The 12,943-nt window shown below is 51.6% G+C and overlaps 1 protein-coding gene across 2 annotated transcripts; it reads right to left on the bottom strand.

Moving 5' to 3' along the window:
• Positions 1-986: 986 nt before the first annotated feature.
• Positions 987-12,418, bottom strand: LOC113486102. Of its 2 annotated transcripts, none has more exons than XR_003399538.1 (2): positions 11,095-12,418; positions 987-997 (listed from the first exon to the last, which is right to left on the bottom strand). XR_003399538.1 is itself a non-coding variant. In XM_026859795.1 (2 exons), the coding sequence occupies exons 1-2, from the start codon at positions 12,246-12,248 to the stop codon at positions 8,193-8,195; spliced, it is 1,146 nt and encodes a 381-aa protein (XP_026715596.1). In that variant the 5' UTR covers positions 12,249-12,418; the 3' UTR covers positions 8,083-8,192. The 2 variants fall into 2 exon arrangements, 1 of the variants encoding a protein (XP_026715596.1); XM_026859795.1 differs by lacking the exon at positions 987-997 and adding an exon at positions 8,083-8,450 and having other exon boundaries at positions 11,361-12,418.
• Between the last annotated feature and the right edge of the window lie 525 nt (positions 12,419-12,943).

The raw sequence follows: 12,943 nt of genomic DNA on the forward strand, positions 1-12,943 counted from the left end.
GGGCCGGGGGAAGAGGCACCCCGAGCAGCATGTGTTCGCCGCAGCGTTCCCTCCGGGCTCCCCAGGAGTGCATTCCTCAGAGTCCTAAAAATAAGTCGGAGAATAAACTTTATACCCCCAAGATCAAGTCTCCCAGGCCCTGGTCAGTCTCAAAAGGGCAAAAGTGAAGTAGGGGGAGTGCGTCAGGGAGTCGGTGTCCAGGAGCCCTGAGGGGGCTGGCAGGAGCGTGGGGAAGGGCCCGCCAGCTGCCGCCGGACGGACCGACGGAGGTGTCGGGAGGACGAGGGACTCGGCGGCAGAGCCGTCCGTGGCGCCCACCGGCTGGGGCAGGGAGCCTTTGCCATGGGGCCCTGGTGAGGAGAGCTCGCGGAAGGGCAGCCATGCCGCGCTGAAACACCCGGCAAGGACGTGGCGTGTTCACGCACCTTGGGCAGACCGGGGTTATGGAAATTCAGACCATGTTGCGGTATTAAATCAGGCAGATGTAATAGAGTCTAGCAGGGATTTAAAATGTCAGAACACCAGCAAGCAAGAAATTCCCCTAACTGTACTATTAAAGAAGACTGATTTTATAGGACTCTATATTCAGGGCCATAAAAATGCTAATAAATTCCAGCCAATTAAAATGCTGATGCCACACATGCCCAATTAGTTGGCTACCCATGAATTAGCGACATCTGCAAAGAATATGTTGGCCCTTGAAAGCTGAGCACAAGCCCTCTCCCTGCTGTGTGGTCAGTGAGAAGGACGCGTTCAGAGAGAGGAGGGCTTTGGTTTCCAGGAGGAAAGTTTGCAAAATGCTGAATGCCAGCCCAGGCTCCCAGTGATGCCAACTCTGTCCTCGGGGGCAGGAGCAAGCACAAAGCAGTGCCACGGCGGCTGTGGCACCCATGGGCAGCCTTGTCCAGCACCATGCAGCCTTTCCTCGCGTGAGCAGTCCTCTTTATTTCTGTGCATAGCGTATCCAAGCCCATGAATAAACCCCCAGAACTAAGGGCTGTGCCCTCTGGTCCAGCACATCACCAGTTTTATTTCCCTACACAAAGCAAATAGGGTCTGGTGAGGGGAGATGCAGTGGGACTACCGTGGCTGGAATTTTAAGGCTTGACACTGGTGAGGATGGATGAGAGAACACCCTCGGAGGGGCCAGGCTGACCCAGGTCTGCTGCCTTCCTATACAGAGCAGGACTACAGGTCTGGCAGAGATGCAGGAGGAGGACAAAGCTGCGGAGAGGAAGGCAGGAGCATGCCTGTGTTGGCTCTGGGGTGTCAGGCTGGACGTATCCAGCTCACTGCCTGGCCGGAGAAGCAGCGTCAGATATGTGGCCCTCAGTGACCCATCCAAAGGACCAGTTCAAAGGCAACACCAGGATTCGGTGTGATGTTAAATCTGGGTCTGGGTAAAAACACTGCAGCCACCAGCACAAACACTAATCTGGGACGTACCCAGCCTGCTGTAGGTAGAAGGGGTGGCTCTAACTACAAGTTTGGGACAGCCTCTCCCTCAGCCTCCAACAAAAGCACAGAGCTGTCCAGAAACACCTTCTTGTGCTCTGATTTGACAGATGGGATCTTATGATCACACTGGAGCCAGATCCAGCAGACCCATGATTTCCTGGCTGCAGGGTGATCAGGAGACATGGAATTTAAGCACAGCAGGGCTATAAGGTTACAAAGGCAATGTGCCATCAGCTGGATGTTTCCCTCACAGCAGTCATCACAGCACAGAGAAGCAGCCCTTGAGACATGGAGAGCTGCTGCTTTTCCTGACAAGGACTTCAGGGGTGATGCTGTGAAATGCTGCCACTTGCCCTGCTGACATTTTGGCAATTAAACCTGTCTTGAAAATAATGTCTTTTTCTTTCCAAAGTTGAGGAGCATCTTGATTGCTTCATTGGAAATGGGCCTCTGCTCTCCAAGAAATGCAGGCTCGTACTTCCTTACAGCCATGACCTGGAGATGGGATCAACTACCTAGTGACTGTCACCAGAGTCCCCTGTGCCCCTGTGCGCTCAGCTTGCCCAAAGGGACAGAAAGGTCCTTGGGTCACAGAGGAAGAGAGGATGGAAAGAGTGGAGCAGCGGGTTGCATCCAAACCTCCTTTAAAGTAGGGAAGACCTGTTAACTGCTGACACTCCCTCCTGGATTGGGGTAATTAAAGACATCCCTGTGTTGCAGGCAGAGGTGGGTGTGATGATGCGTGCCCAGAGCAGCCTGACTTGTCCTGCAGCTTCATGCGCTGCTCAGGGCAGGCAACAGCTCTTCTGCCAGGAAGGAAACCAGGTCGATTTGGGAGCTGGATAAAACATCACCAAACCTGCACAGTCCCACCTCATCCAGGATGTAGAAAAACCTCAGATCCATCCTGACACAATTCTCTGTACCCAAACCCACCAGCCTACATCATTGCCCTGAGACAGAGGTGCACAAGAATCCAAACTATGTGGGCACGGGAGCAATGTGAGGTACCTCTGAGCAGGAAAGGGAGACCCAAAAGACCCTGTGTATGGGTACAGCCCAGGCACACTGTCCCCCGCTGTCCGAGTCCAGCTGTATTCAGACACAAAGGCCTTGTGACCAAAGAGCTGAACGTCCAAGACCACCCCATCTGGGCTTTCATCCCCCATTAGAATCACTCTCCAGATGCTGAACCCCTCGCCACTGCAGCCCAGGGAAGCAAAGCTTGGTGTGTGGGAGCAGGCAGGCTCAGCCAGTCAGCTTGGAAGGCCACGATCCATCCCAGCTTGGGTTTGGCCAAATCATTTCCCTGCTCCTGCTGCTGCCCACCCATGTGTGGGACAAGGGAAGGGACAGCAGAAGGGGGAATGGATTATGCTAGTTAAAACTGCGAAATGATGCTGAAAGAGTGGAATCACACAATGTTGCCTTGCTGGAGGGTACAGCACCCCAAGCTGGTGTCACTGTAGAGTCAGTCCCCTCCCACCACCATCCTTGCTCCGGCTGCAGCCAAAGCACAACTACAGAGTGGGCAGAAACCGATTCACCACTGCGATGGAAAGCATCTTCTCCTTTGCACACCAGGAGCTCTGAAGCGATGAACTCCTGCGGTACCCTCAGCGCTGGGCTCCACGCTGAGCTGGAGCAGCTGTGTCTGGAGGCACACGAGCACCTCGCAGGCTGCCACCACCCTGGCACAGAGCTCTGCATGAGGAGCTGAGGCCTCAGGAGACCCTCCCGGGAGCCAGACCATGGTGCTGCACCAGGCCTTGCACCACGCTCTGCTGGGAGCATGGAGCTCTGGCACCACAACAAGCCTCAGGGCAATCCATAGGGCTGACTGATCCCTGACCACAGCCTGGCTGCAGCTCCAGCTTGCATTCACTCATTCCCATGTCTTGCCGTCAGTGGGATGACACATTCCTCCTCCATATCGTCAGCAGGTGGGAAGGAGTTTGCACTGCCCTCAACCCCTAGAGCCTGTCAGAAAGGCTCAAGCAGGGCTCTGGGAACATCATGAAAAATAACAATGTTGGGCCCTTTTCTCAGCATTTATTTCCTGTCAGAGAGGGAGGCAATGTCAGTCTTGCTACATGGAGGATCAGCTATGACCTGCACCCCCTGGTTCTCTTGCCAGCTAATTTAGGGCTGAATGTAGGTTAGCTAAAACATGAAAAAACTTCCCAAACACCACTTTGGGGATAATAGTTCCTGTTTATGCACTGGCCCCCAGGCAGAGGGGCCTGGAGTGGTCCTTGGTTGCACACAGGACATGAGTCTCATGACACCGAGGGACACTGCCAGAACAGCAGGCAGCAGCTAACATTTTGCTTCTCAGGCTGTTTCCTACAAGCCTTTTGCAGCTATGGAGGGTAATAATGAGGCAGCATGCACATGAAACAAGCCCAGTGAAGCTGCAGTGCTGGTCTCAGGAGAGGCACATGGGAGCTGCTATTTCTTTTCAACTGCACATTCATCTTGGGGGTTTACAAAGCTTGTTCCAGGTCAGTGCAAGCTCCTGTGTTTTAGCACTCAGTGAACAAACACTGTTAATATGATATTTGTGGTCCAAGCTTGAGTACATGAGCAGGCAAGGGAGCTGCTTGCTAAGACAAATGCAGGCAGTACTGCCCTGTGATGAGGCTGAACCAAACTGCTCCCACCTGCCCATCATACTGTAAAAGGTCTTGTCTGAAAGGGGCTACGGGCAGGAGTCACCTGCTTCTTTTGACGCTGCTCGAGAGCATCTGTGAGCACTGCACAGTGTGCCAAACCCTTCTCTCCTTGGAGCCTCTCAGGTGGGGAAGGGGCCCACATCTCTGCCCAGATCCTGTCTGCTTGCTTCTACATGCCAAGATCAGAGCTGCAGGGAGGAGAAACAGGTTGTATGTCAGTGTTGATGCCCTGGGTTGCTTTGATAATTCATCCAATCCTGGATGGCACCTGCCCTACAGCTCTGCCTTCAGCCGCTCCCCTGGCGAAGGTGCAGGCAACCAGTACTAACCCCCTCTGCTCCAAGCACTGCCTGTTGCAAGTGTTGAGTGTTTTGCTGACACAGCTCCACATTCCTTCCAGCTCTAGCTGAAAACACAGAGCTCACCAGTCTGCACCACGGTGAATGGTCCTCTCCCATTCAAAAAATAAGAGGTACCCCTCGGGGCTCCCCACAGTGGAGTGCTGGAACTGGGGAGTCTTTCCTAATCACCATCACCTCCACCTCTGCTCTACCTGAACAGAGAAACTGTTGAGTCCCTACAGTACAGAGTCTGCTGAGGAGACAGGTGTGGTGGGGTTACTGTAAGCTCTCAGCAAACTGACTTTTAAGAGGGAGAAGACAGGAGGGCTGGAGGTGCTGAGCTGGCTTTTCAGAGCAAGAAGCCTGAGAGCACCAGGCTGGGAGCTGGATGGCAGAAGCATGGGTGAAGAGGGACCCTGGCTCAGCCAGCAGCACCCTCTGCAGTCAGCTGTGCACGGCTATAAGACCAGCTCTCTCAGAGGAAAATCTTCCTGGCGGTGTTGGGGGCAAATGATTTTGATTGGCATCTGCCTGCTGAGTTGCAGCAAGTCACAGCTTACAGTCTCCCAGGGAAATGTCAGCTGCTTCCTTGCTCTGCCGAGCGGGAACACGTGTGGGCTTGGCCCACCCAGGGCTGGATCAGCATGAGCACCCAGCCTCTGCAAAGCCAGGTCCAGGGAGCAGCTAACACCCACAGCCCACTGTGTTAAGGGCTTTGGCTCCAGCAGCTCCCCTGGTTTCAAGGCCGTGGGGCTGAGGAGGTGGGCAAGGCGAGGGCAGACGGGGCCAGGCATCACCCTGTGCCTTCTCGTCACCCCGGGGATGGCTGCTGTGTGCAAAGGCTGACTCCTGCCACGGGGATGCTGGGATCAAGGACAGCAACGGAGCTGGTGGAGTGGAGAAGTGACAACTGGTGTCTGGCTTCTCCCAGCACCGGGAGGACGGGGAGGTGCTCAGAGGGGCTGAGCCCGGCCCCTGTAAGCTCTGCACAGAGGAGCGCTGTTAGAGCCCCACAGCCCCTCTGCTTCCACGGCAAGAGGGGAGGGACATCCCCCACTCCCCGCAGGGTGCTGCTGCATGCCAGGCACCATGCAGGGTGGGTGCCTTTTGGGAGATGGATGGATGCAGCTGTTACTGTAGCAACGGGGATGAACTGCTCCTGGGCTGGCGGCACAGCCAAGCGGAGCTGAAACCACCCTGGTGTCGATGCTGAAGGGGAGATTGATGGAGGGTGGACAAAGCCAAGGGCTCTGAAATCAGAAAATGGGGAGGCAACAAATGAGCAATCATTCACTGCTTCTTGTAACACAAGAACTGGGGGCACACGGTGAATTTGCCTGGATTGTAGATTTACAACAAACTAAATGGACTGGTTTTTCACATTGCACTATTAAACACTGAGGCTCACTGTCCTGGGATGCTGCAGGGGCCAGACACGTACAGGAAAGTCCAAAGGCCGCGGAGGGCTGTGTGCTGCAGCCCAGACTGCTGAGAGCTGGAATAGATGGGCTGCAGAAGCCCAGGGTGCACTTTTGTCTGGGTAGCACATTTCACAGCTGAGAGAGATCCAGGCAGTATTCAGACAATAGCTGAAGTGTTGCGTTGTAACACACGAATGTCTGGACCAAATCCAGAAGCTCTCAGCTCCTTTTAAACCAGTCCTTTTCTCACAGCATCATCCCACAAGGAAAACCCCAGGGAGTGGCCAGCACAGGTCACCCCTGGGTAACAACCTCCAGGCTCCTGTCTAAAAATGAACTGCATTATTTGCTTGCTGGCATTTTCTTGCTTTTCACCTCAGCATATCTTGAGATTCAGTGCTGCTCAAGCCAGCTGATGTAGGTAGACACCAGTCTGTCACTGCTGCCATCGTGACCAAAGGCATTTACTCTCTGTCCTGTCCAGCAACTGTCATGGTGAATGACAGATCCACATTTTCCTGGACAAACGCAGCAGGCAAAAGCTGCAGATTCAGGGATGCTAGGCAGTTAACTCTGCTGGTAATTTCTTTTTCCAGGTAGATGTCAGCACTAAGGTCTGGTGCAGGATCCAGATGGCAGTATGGTGGAGGCAGGCTGTCCATGAGTGAGGTCAAGAAGGAAGGATCTGTGCATGGAGAGGACAGTATGCAGGGCATACACACAAGTGTAAGAAGGAAATACAACAAGAAGATGCCTTAAATACTCAGGAAAAACAAGACTTTATAGATCTGTGGTTTGAAGCCAATTCAGGTGCTAAACCCTGATTCAGTGTCTCTAAAGCCTTTCAGCACCTGGATCATGTCTATGAAGCACCCTCTGGAGATAGTTTGAGAAGATGCTAGCTGCAAGCCCTTGTAAGGCAAAACTATTGCAGGTGGCCTATTATTGCCAAGATGTCCCACAGCCCCTGAAGTCAGGCTTGCCAGGCACCTTCCAATCTGAGATTTTTAGTCATCTTCATGGGTAATGTTGCCAGGTGTCCGAGTCTGGCTGAATAATTAGAAATGCTCTAGGGAAGAAGAAATAAAAAGATTTCACTGTTTTCAAGAACCAGAGGTTAGGGAAGTTTGTTGTTTCTTTAAAAAAAACAGTCTTACAGTAAATTGAGAAGCAGTGTTTCATCATCAAGGCCTGATGCCTCCAGATTTTTGAGCACTGGAGTGTAACTTGCCAGGTGTGCTGTCCTGATGTCTGAGGTACGCCTTTCGTTATTAGTCATGAAAATTCTCTTTAGAAATCCCAACTGAGCTTGACAGCTTGAAGGTACTGACCATTTTTTAATACAGTGAAGAAAAAACTGAGTGAGGATGTGACAGCGATCTTCCAACATCCAATTATTCCCTCAAGGCCATGGGGAAACATAAAAAATTATTAGCTTCATTTCAAGCAAAAAATGTTTATGTTATAAATCACACACACACACTACAATGCTGGATGAAAAATCAGGCTACCTCGAGAAACTGTAGCATCTCCTTTACTGCCAGATTTTTAAAACCAAGTTAGATTAACACTTCTCAAGGATAGTCAAAATATACTTAATGCTACAGCACCGCAGGGACCGGAGTGGATGATGAAAATCTCTCCAGCTGTGCACTCCCACAATGAGCCGTGTCCCATCCTACTGGGAGCAACTCAACAGTTACTCTGAGTGTCTCTGGTTTGGGAAAAGGAAAGTTGATCAGTTCTACTTCACTACAACCACCTTCTCCATCTGCTGCTGACTCTTACCCACTTCTTCAGGGCCTCAAGGAATTCTCCTTCAACACCCCATTCCTTGTTCTTTTTTCTCCTAAGCTTCTTAAGTCACCAATCCTTTTTCTTTTTCCCCAACAACGGATTAATTTACCCTCCCTGAACCTCTGATACCATTTCTGGAAATCCAGTTAGCCATGAAATATGTTTTTTGAATCGTCTCTGAAGGCACAAGCCAAGAAAAAACTCTATCCCTGTCACACCACTCTTCTATTGCCTCAAAGCACACCAGTCCTTCAAAGAGGTGTTTTACTCCTGCGGCTGCCACACTGCTCCCAGAATTGTCCCCAGCCATGGCCCTCTAACACAGCAGCCCCATCAATTTAAAAGGTAAATGGGCAGCAACATGAGACAGAGTGAGGGATGGTGCCAGTTTATTGCTGTACCAGGATCAAGCATGAGATTTCTAAATGGACAAACAGAAAATTCGAGTAGGTTGGCAAGGCACAGGCCAGAGTGGTGGGACAGCCTGCAGGAGGAGCTCTCTAGACGTGTCTCTTGATCCCTTCTTCCTCCGGAGCAGCTGCGTGTTCCAAGGGTGTCCTTTCAGTCACAGAAAAACCACCGGCGGAAGGGGTGGATAACTTCCCACTTCTGCGACTGAACACTTCCAGTGATTTTTCAAACCTTTCAGAGGCCTTCTTCCTCCATGCCATCTTTCTCTCCTGCTCTTTCAAAAACTGCTGCTTTAAATGTTTGTAGAAACGTTCAGTCTTCTTCTTGGCCTCTTCAAAGTGTTTTATCTTTACAAAAGAAAATGTAAGACCTTATAGACACTATGCTAACCATGAAATAAAGAATTCCAAAGTGGTGCTTGTCTTTGGGAAGAGAGACATCCTGCCACATTCACATCCTGCACCTTCACAAGGTGGCCTCCAAGCAAAGAAGCTCCAAAATTCATAAGTAACACTCTAAACGTTGGTCTGAAAAAGATTACTCAAATCATCCTGCCTCCTTGACTGCATTTGATACTACTGTAAGAAGCGGGACTGGAGGACAGTAATTGCACTCTTTTGCATTCTTGCATCTCAGACCAAAATCCATCACACTGATAACAAAAAGCCCAACATTATAAAACCAACTGATGACAATTTGGTCATCTGGTTTGAGTGGGATCTCACCAGGAATAAGCTCCATGTCACCCACGCACCACAGGTGTGGCACAGGCTGCCACACTGCAGGCATGCAGTCTCTCCAGCCATAGAGGGTTTGCATCTCCCTGGGTCTCCTGACAAAGTGCTAAGGCTTGGACAATAGGCCCAAGCCAGAGTTGACCTATAGATGAATCCTGTATATTTTATAGCTGATAACCATTCTGCTAGTGGGTATTACACTACGTTATAACAAACCATCTATTCTGATGTAAAAGGTGGAAGTATTGAAGCTGGAGCAGCAGGCCCTGAGCTGAAGCTGCTAACTCAGTCTGTAGCCATTAGTGAAATAAGTATGGAAGATGTAGCTTGAAATCATAAAACACGTCTATCCTGAATATCTCTTTATCTTTCTTTGTGTGGGGGGCAAGATAACAGGGCCACAGAGACAGTTGTCTGGCCTTGTGACCTGATGGGAGACCTTGCGCATAATCCAACGAGATGAGCAGGGAAACTCCCTGAGCTTCTCCCCCGAGCCCTGGCTGAGCTCTGGGGGAATCTAATGTGAGACCGAGAGCAGGTATTTCCACTTAAACAAAGGTGCCAGCTCTCCTGGCTTGCTGATTTTGAGGTATATAAGGCCAGACCCGCTCACAGTGACCCTGGAAGCCTCAGCTACGGGTGGAGGCACCACGTAGGATTTCCCACCCACAGGGAAAGGCTCAACAAACCCTCGTGTAACCGGGACTGCCAGGGACTGCGGGGCTGGGGGCTGGTAATGGGTGCAAGTGGTGGTGGATCTTTCTTAATCACTGTTCTCTCTCTCTGGGAGTAACGATTGGATGCATTACCCTGTATTTTCCTGTTTGAGTGCACTATTCTGTATTTCCTTACTGTATGTTTTCTGTATTATTATATTATTTAGTTATTTCTAGTAAAATACGCCTGCTCTTTTCACTCTGGTGTCTGAGTTTAATTGATATCTCTAATCAGCAAAACACCTGACTGTGAACAGAAACCTGTCCATGCCTGCGGCACAAGCCCAGGGCACACCTGCACCTCAGGACCAAGCCAGGCATCCCAGCACAGCTTGGGCCTTGGTTGTAGGCTGGAGCTAATTCACTCATAGTAGCTACACTGCCCCGAGGTCTTGAAACTCGCACATCACAGATGTCTGCAGGCCCGGAGGACCTCCTCAGCACACAGATACCTAGAGGGTGCTGTCAGTCCACTGAGTTAAGGGATTTGGGAACTGCAAACCAAGGAGAAGGTGCCTCAACTCTGCCTCACAAGTCTGTCACCACCACAGCAGCAGAAGGAAACCTTCAGCTGAGACCTGACACCTGAGACTAATTCATGTCTCAAGTACAGATTTTAGTGAGAGATGCTGGTAAATGAAACCATCAGACATTAATTTCTGTTAGACTTTCTGTTGTAAACAAACCTCACCCAAGAAGTGAAGCCGAGTGATTTTTTTTCCCCCATTCTCACTAATAACTGCTATGGGGCTGCACAGTTTACTGCTTAGGCAGGTGGGCTCACATGCAAAGCCAGACCCTGGGCAGGGCCCTACAGTTCTGCCAGAAACAGTCAAGAGGGTGGACATTGCAGCCCCATGTTATAAAACTTTGATTTAAACTGACAAACTGAAATCATGATGCTTGGGTTTTCTGACCAAAGCCAGAAAGCAAAGTTCGTTGGGATATATGCAGCAAGGTGAGGGGTGAGGATTCAGGTGGTGCTGGCTGGGTATTAAGGACAAAAAACCTGCTGCCCAGGAGCAGAGAGGCGAGCTGAGGGGAACTATTCAGTGTGTAAAGGTCCAGGTATGTCTAATGACACCCTAAATCCCCATTCTGAATTTACAGACTCCACCTGACATCCCGTACATTCCTGCAGGAGAGACTCTCACCTGCTGTTGCTAATGGACCTGTTACTGCTGGACTCAAAGTGAGAACCACTGAAGGGGAGATTGAGCTGATAAATGCTGCAAAACCTTTGACTAGTCCCCACAGTCTCACGTCAGCACTTCATCCATTTCTAATAATTCACCCTCAGTCTCCCTAGATATTGTAGGAACAACATCTAAGTCAGGTTCAGTCCATGGCCAACAATACCTGTAGCTTATCTTTCCAAAACACAGTTGATTGCAGGCAGGATATGGCATCTGTGTCCTGAGGTCAGGATGGAGGCACAACCATTCACATCGAAGGCAGCCCAGGAACTGGTGGCTGCCCCCTCTGACCTGCTCCCCTGGAGAGAGCCCTGGCACCCACATCCTGATCCTGCTGAAGACCTGAGGGCTGAAGCGATGGTTTAAGGACACTGAGGAACTGAGCCCTGAGCATTTGCACAAGACATTCCTCCAGCCTCGTGTCACCTGTGGGTCTCACTGCCAACCTCTTCAGAGGAGGGGGATCTCCCTCTGCTTTTCCAAGACACATCCACCAGCAGCCAAATGCAGAACAAACCCTCCCCTTGTGCCAGAGGGGACCACGAACCCCATCCCGGGGGGCAGTGCTGGTGGGGCCTGGAGGGGTGAGGGGAAGTGGGGGCCATCACCTTCTTCTCCAGGAGCAGCTGTGGATTGCAGCTGGGGCGGTGGGTGGAGCTGGGCAGGGAGCTGTTGAGCAAAGGGCTGTCCTCGTCCAGGTCCACGTCTGCAGAGCTGCTGTGGGTGAGAGGGGGCTTCATGTCACGCAGAGCAGGATGCAGGGCAGGGCTGATCCATACCCTGCGGACCTGTTCCCACAGCCCCAGGACAGCGTGTGGGGTCCCCCAGCCGGTGTGAGGGCCCCCCAAACCCGCACCAAGGCCCGATGAGCTGCCGGCTCTGGGGTGGTGGGAAGAAGGTGAGGCGAGGCCGCGCACTGCCCCGCTCCTCCATGGCCCCGTGGCCACCTGCCGCTGTGCGTGGTGGCGGTTGCCATGGGGGGGCATGGCCACTCCTCCCCCTGCCAGGGTTGCCGGGCAGTGGGGCCCAGTAGGCCAGGACATGGTGGGGGACAGGGCTGAGTGTATTTCTACATGCATTTCTAGACACAACCAGCACACCTCAATGGTGGCGGCTGTGGGAGCCCTCCTGGTCTTGCCCCAGCACCCCGGATCACCTCCAACCTCTACCCCGGTGACGTGGTGGCCACAAACAGCCACCTCCTGCTCTTCACCCACTGCATCAGCACCATCATCAACATCTCCCTGGAGGTGGCGAACACCCTCTGTCCCGACGTCAGGTACCTGCATGTCCCTGTGATGGATGGCCCCACCACCCGCATCTCCAGCTGTTTTGACTCCATGGCAGCTACGATCCACGGGTGGGGACACGTGGGATCTGACGCTGCTGCCCTGTGCTGCTGGGGTGAGCAGGTCCCCACCATCTGCTTGGCCGATCTCCAGAAGAACAACTCCACATCCCTGGCTGGCACCCACGCCTGGATTGAGCCCTGCCATCCCATCTTACAACCTAACAACGGCTTCTGGCAGCAGCTCATCTACTACGAGTACAAACACTTCAGCATCAACAGGCTCCAAAAGATCAGCTCTCCGTTGGGGCTGACACCCAATGTTTATGAAAATGAACTAGGAGTAATGCTGCTGCTCTGAGCACAAACGAGCTGCTGCGACCTCTTGGCAAGAAACCAAGGGAAAGCCAACAGCAGTTCTTCCAGATCCACACCAGAACCTTGAAAATAAGCTCTTCTCGTCTAAGGAGGTTGGAGCATGAAGTCTCTGCTGCTGAAAGTGCAAGGGCTTTGTGATACAATCAGCGAGTAGTGGGGTTTACTATAAATAAAATCAACATGGTTTGAGCTATGCAATTAGTTTTCACACATCATTTGTATCGGCATCCTGACAGTAACTCTGAAACCATCATGTGTTTAAAGAGTGTTGTTTTAGTCCAGCACAAACTGTGCTTATAATACGGGACAGAAACTAGCTGTGAGTCAGGCTATTTGGAACGTTACCAACATTTGTTTTTCCTAACTGGGATGTAACTTTAGGTTTTGAGACAGCAACCCTAAGTCCAGTCATCTACTGCATTCCAGAGAGGACAAGAAACAGCACAGACTCCAGCATACCCAGTTGAGAGAAACCCAAGGATATCCTGATTTCCACTATCTGACCCTTTCTCTTCCCCTACCTGA

The sequence above is a fragment of the Athene cunicularia genome (assembly GCF_003259725.1).
Source record: "Athene cunicularia isolate RWA chromosome 15 unlocalized genomic scaffold, athCun1 chr15_part1, whole genome shotgun sequence".
Lineage (NCBI taxonomy): Eukaryota > Metazoa > Chordata > Aves > Strigiformes > Strigidae > Athene > Athene cunicularia.

Coding starts and splice junctions, on each gene's coding strand:
- LOC113486102 (XM_026859795.1), bottom strand. CDS start 12,248: ATGGCAGGGCTCAATCCAGGCGTGGGTGCCAGCCAGGGATGTGGAGTT. Junction 8,451..11,360: donor AGCTGCTCCTGGAGAAGAAG/GTGATGGCCCCC, acceptor TCTTTTGTAAAG/ATAAAACACTTTGAAGAGGC.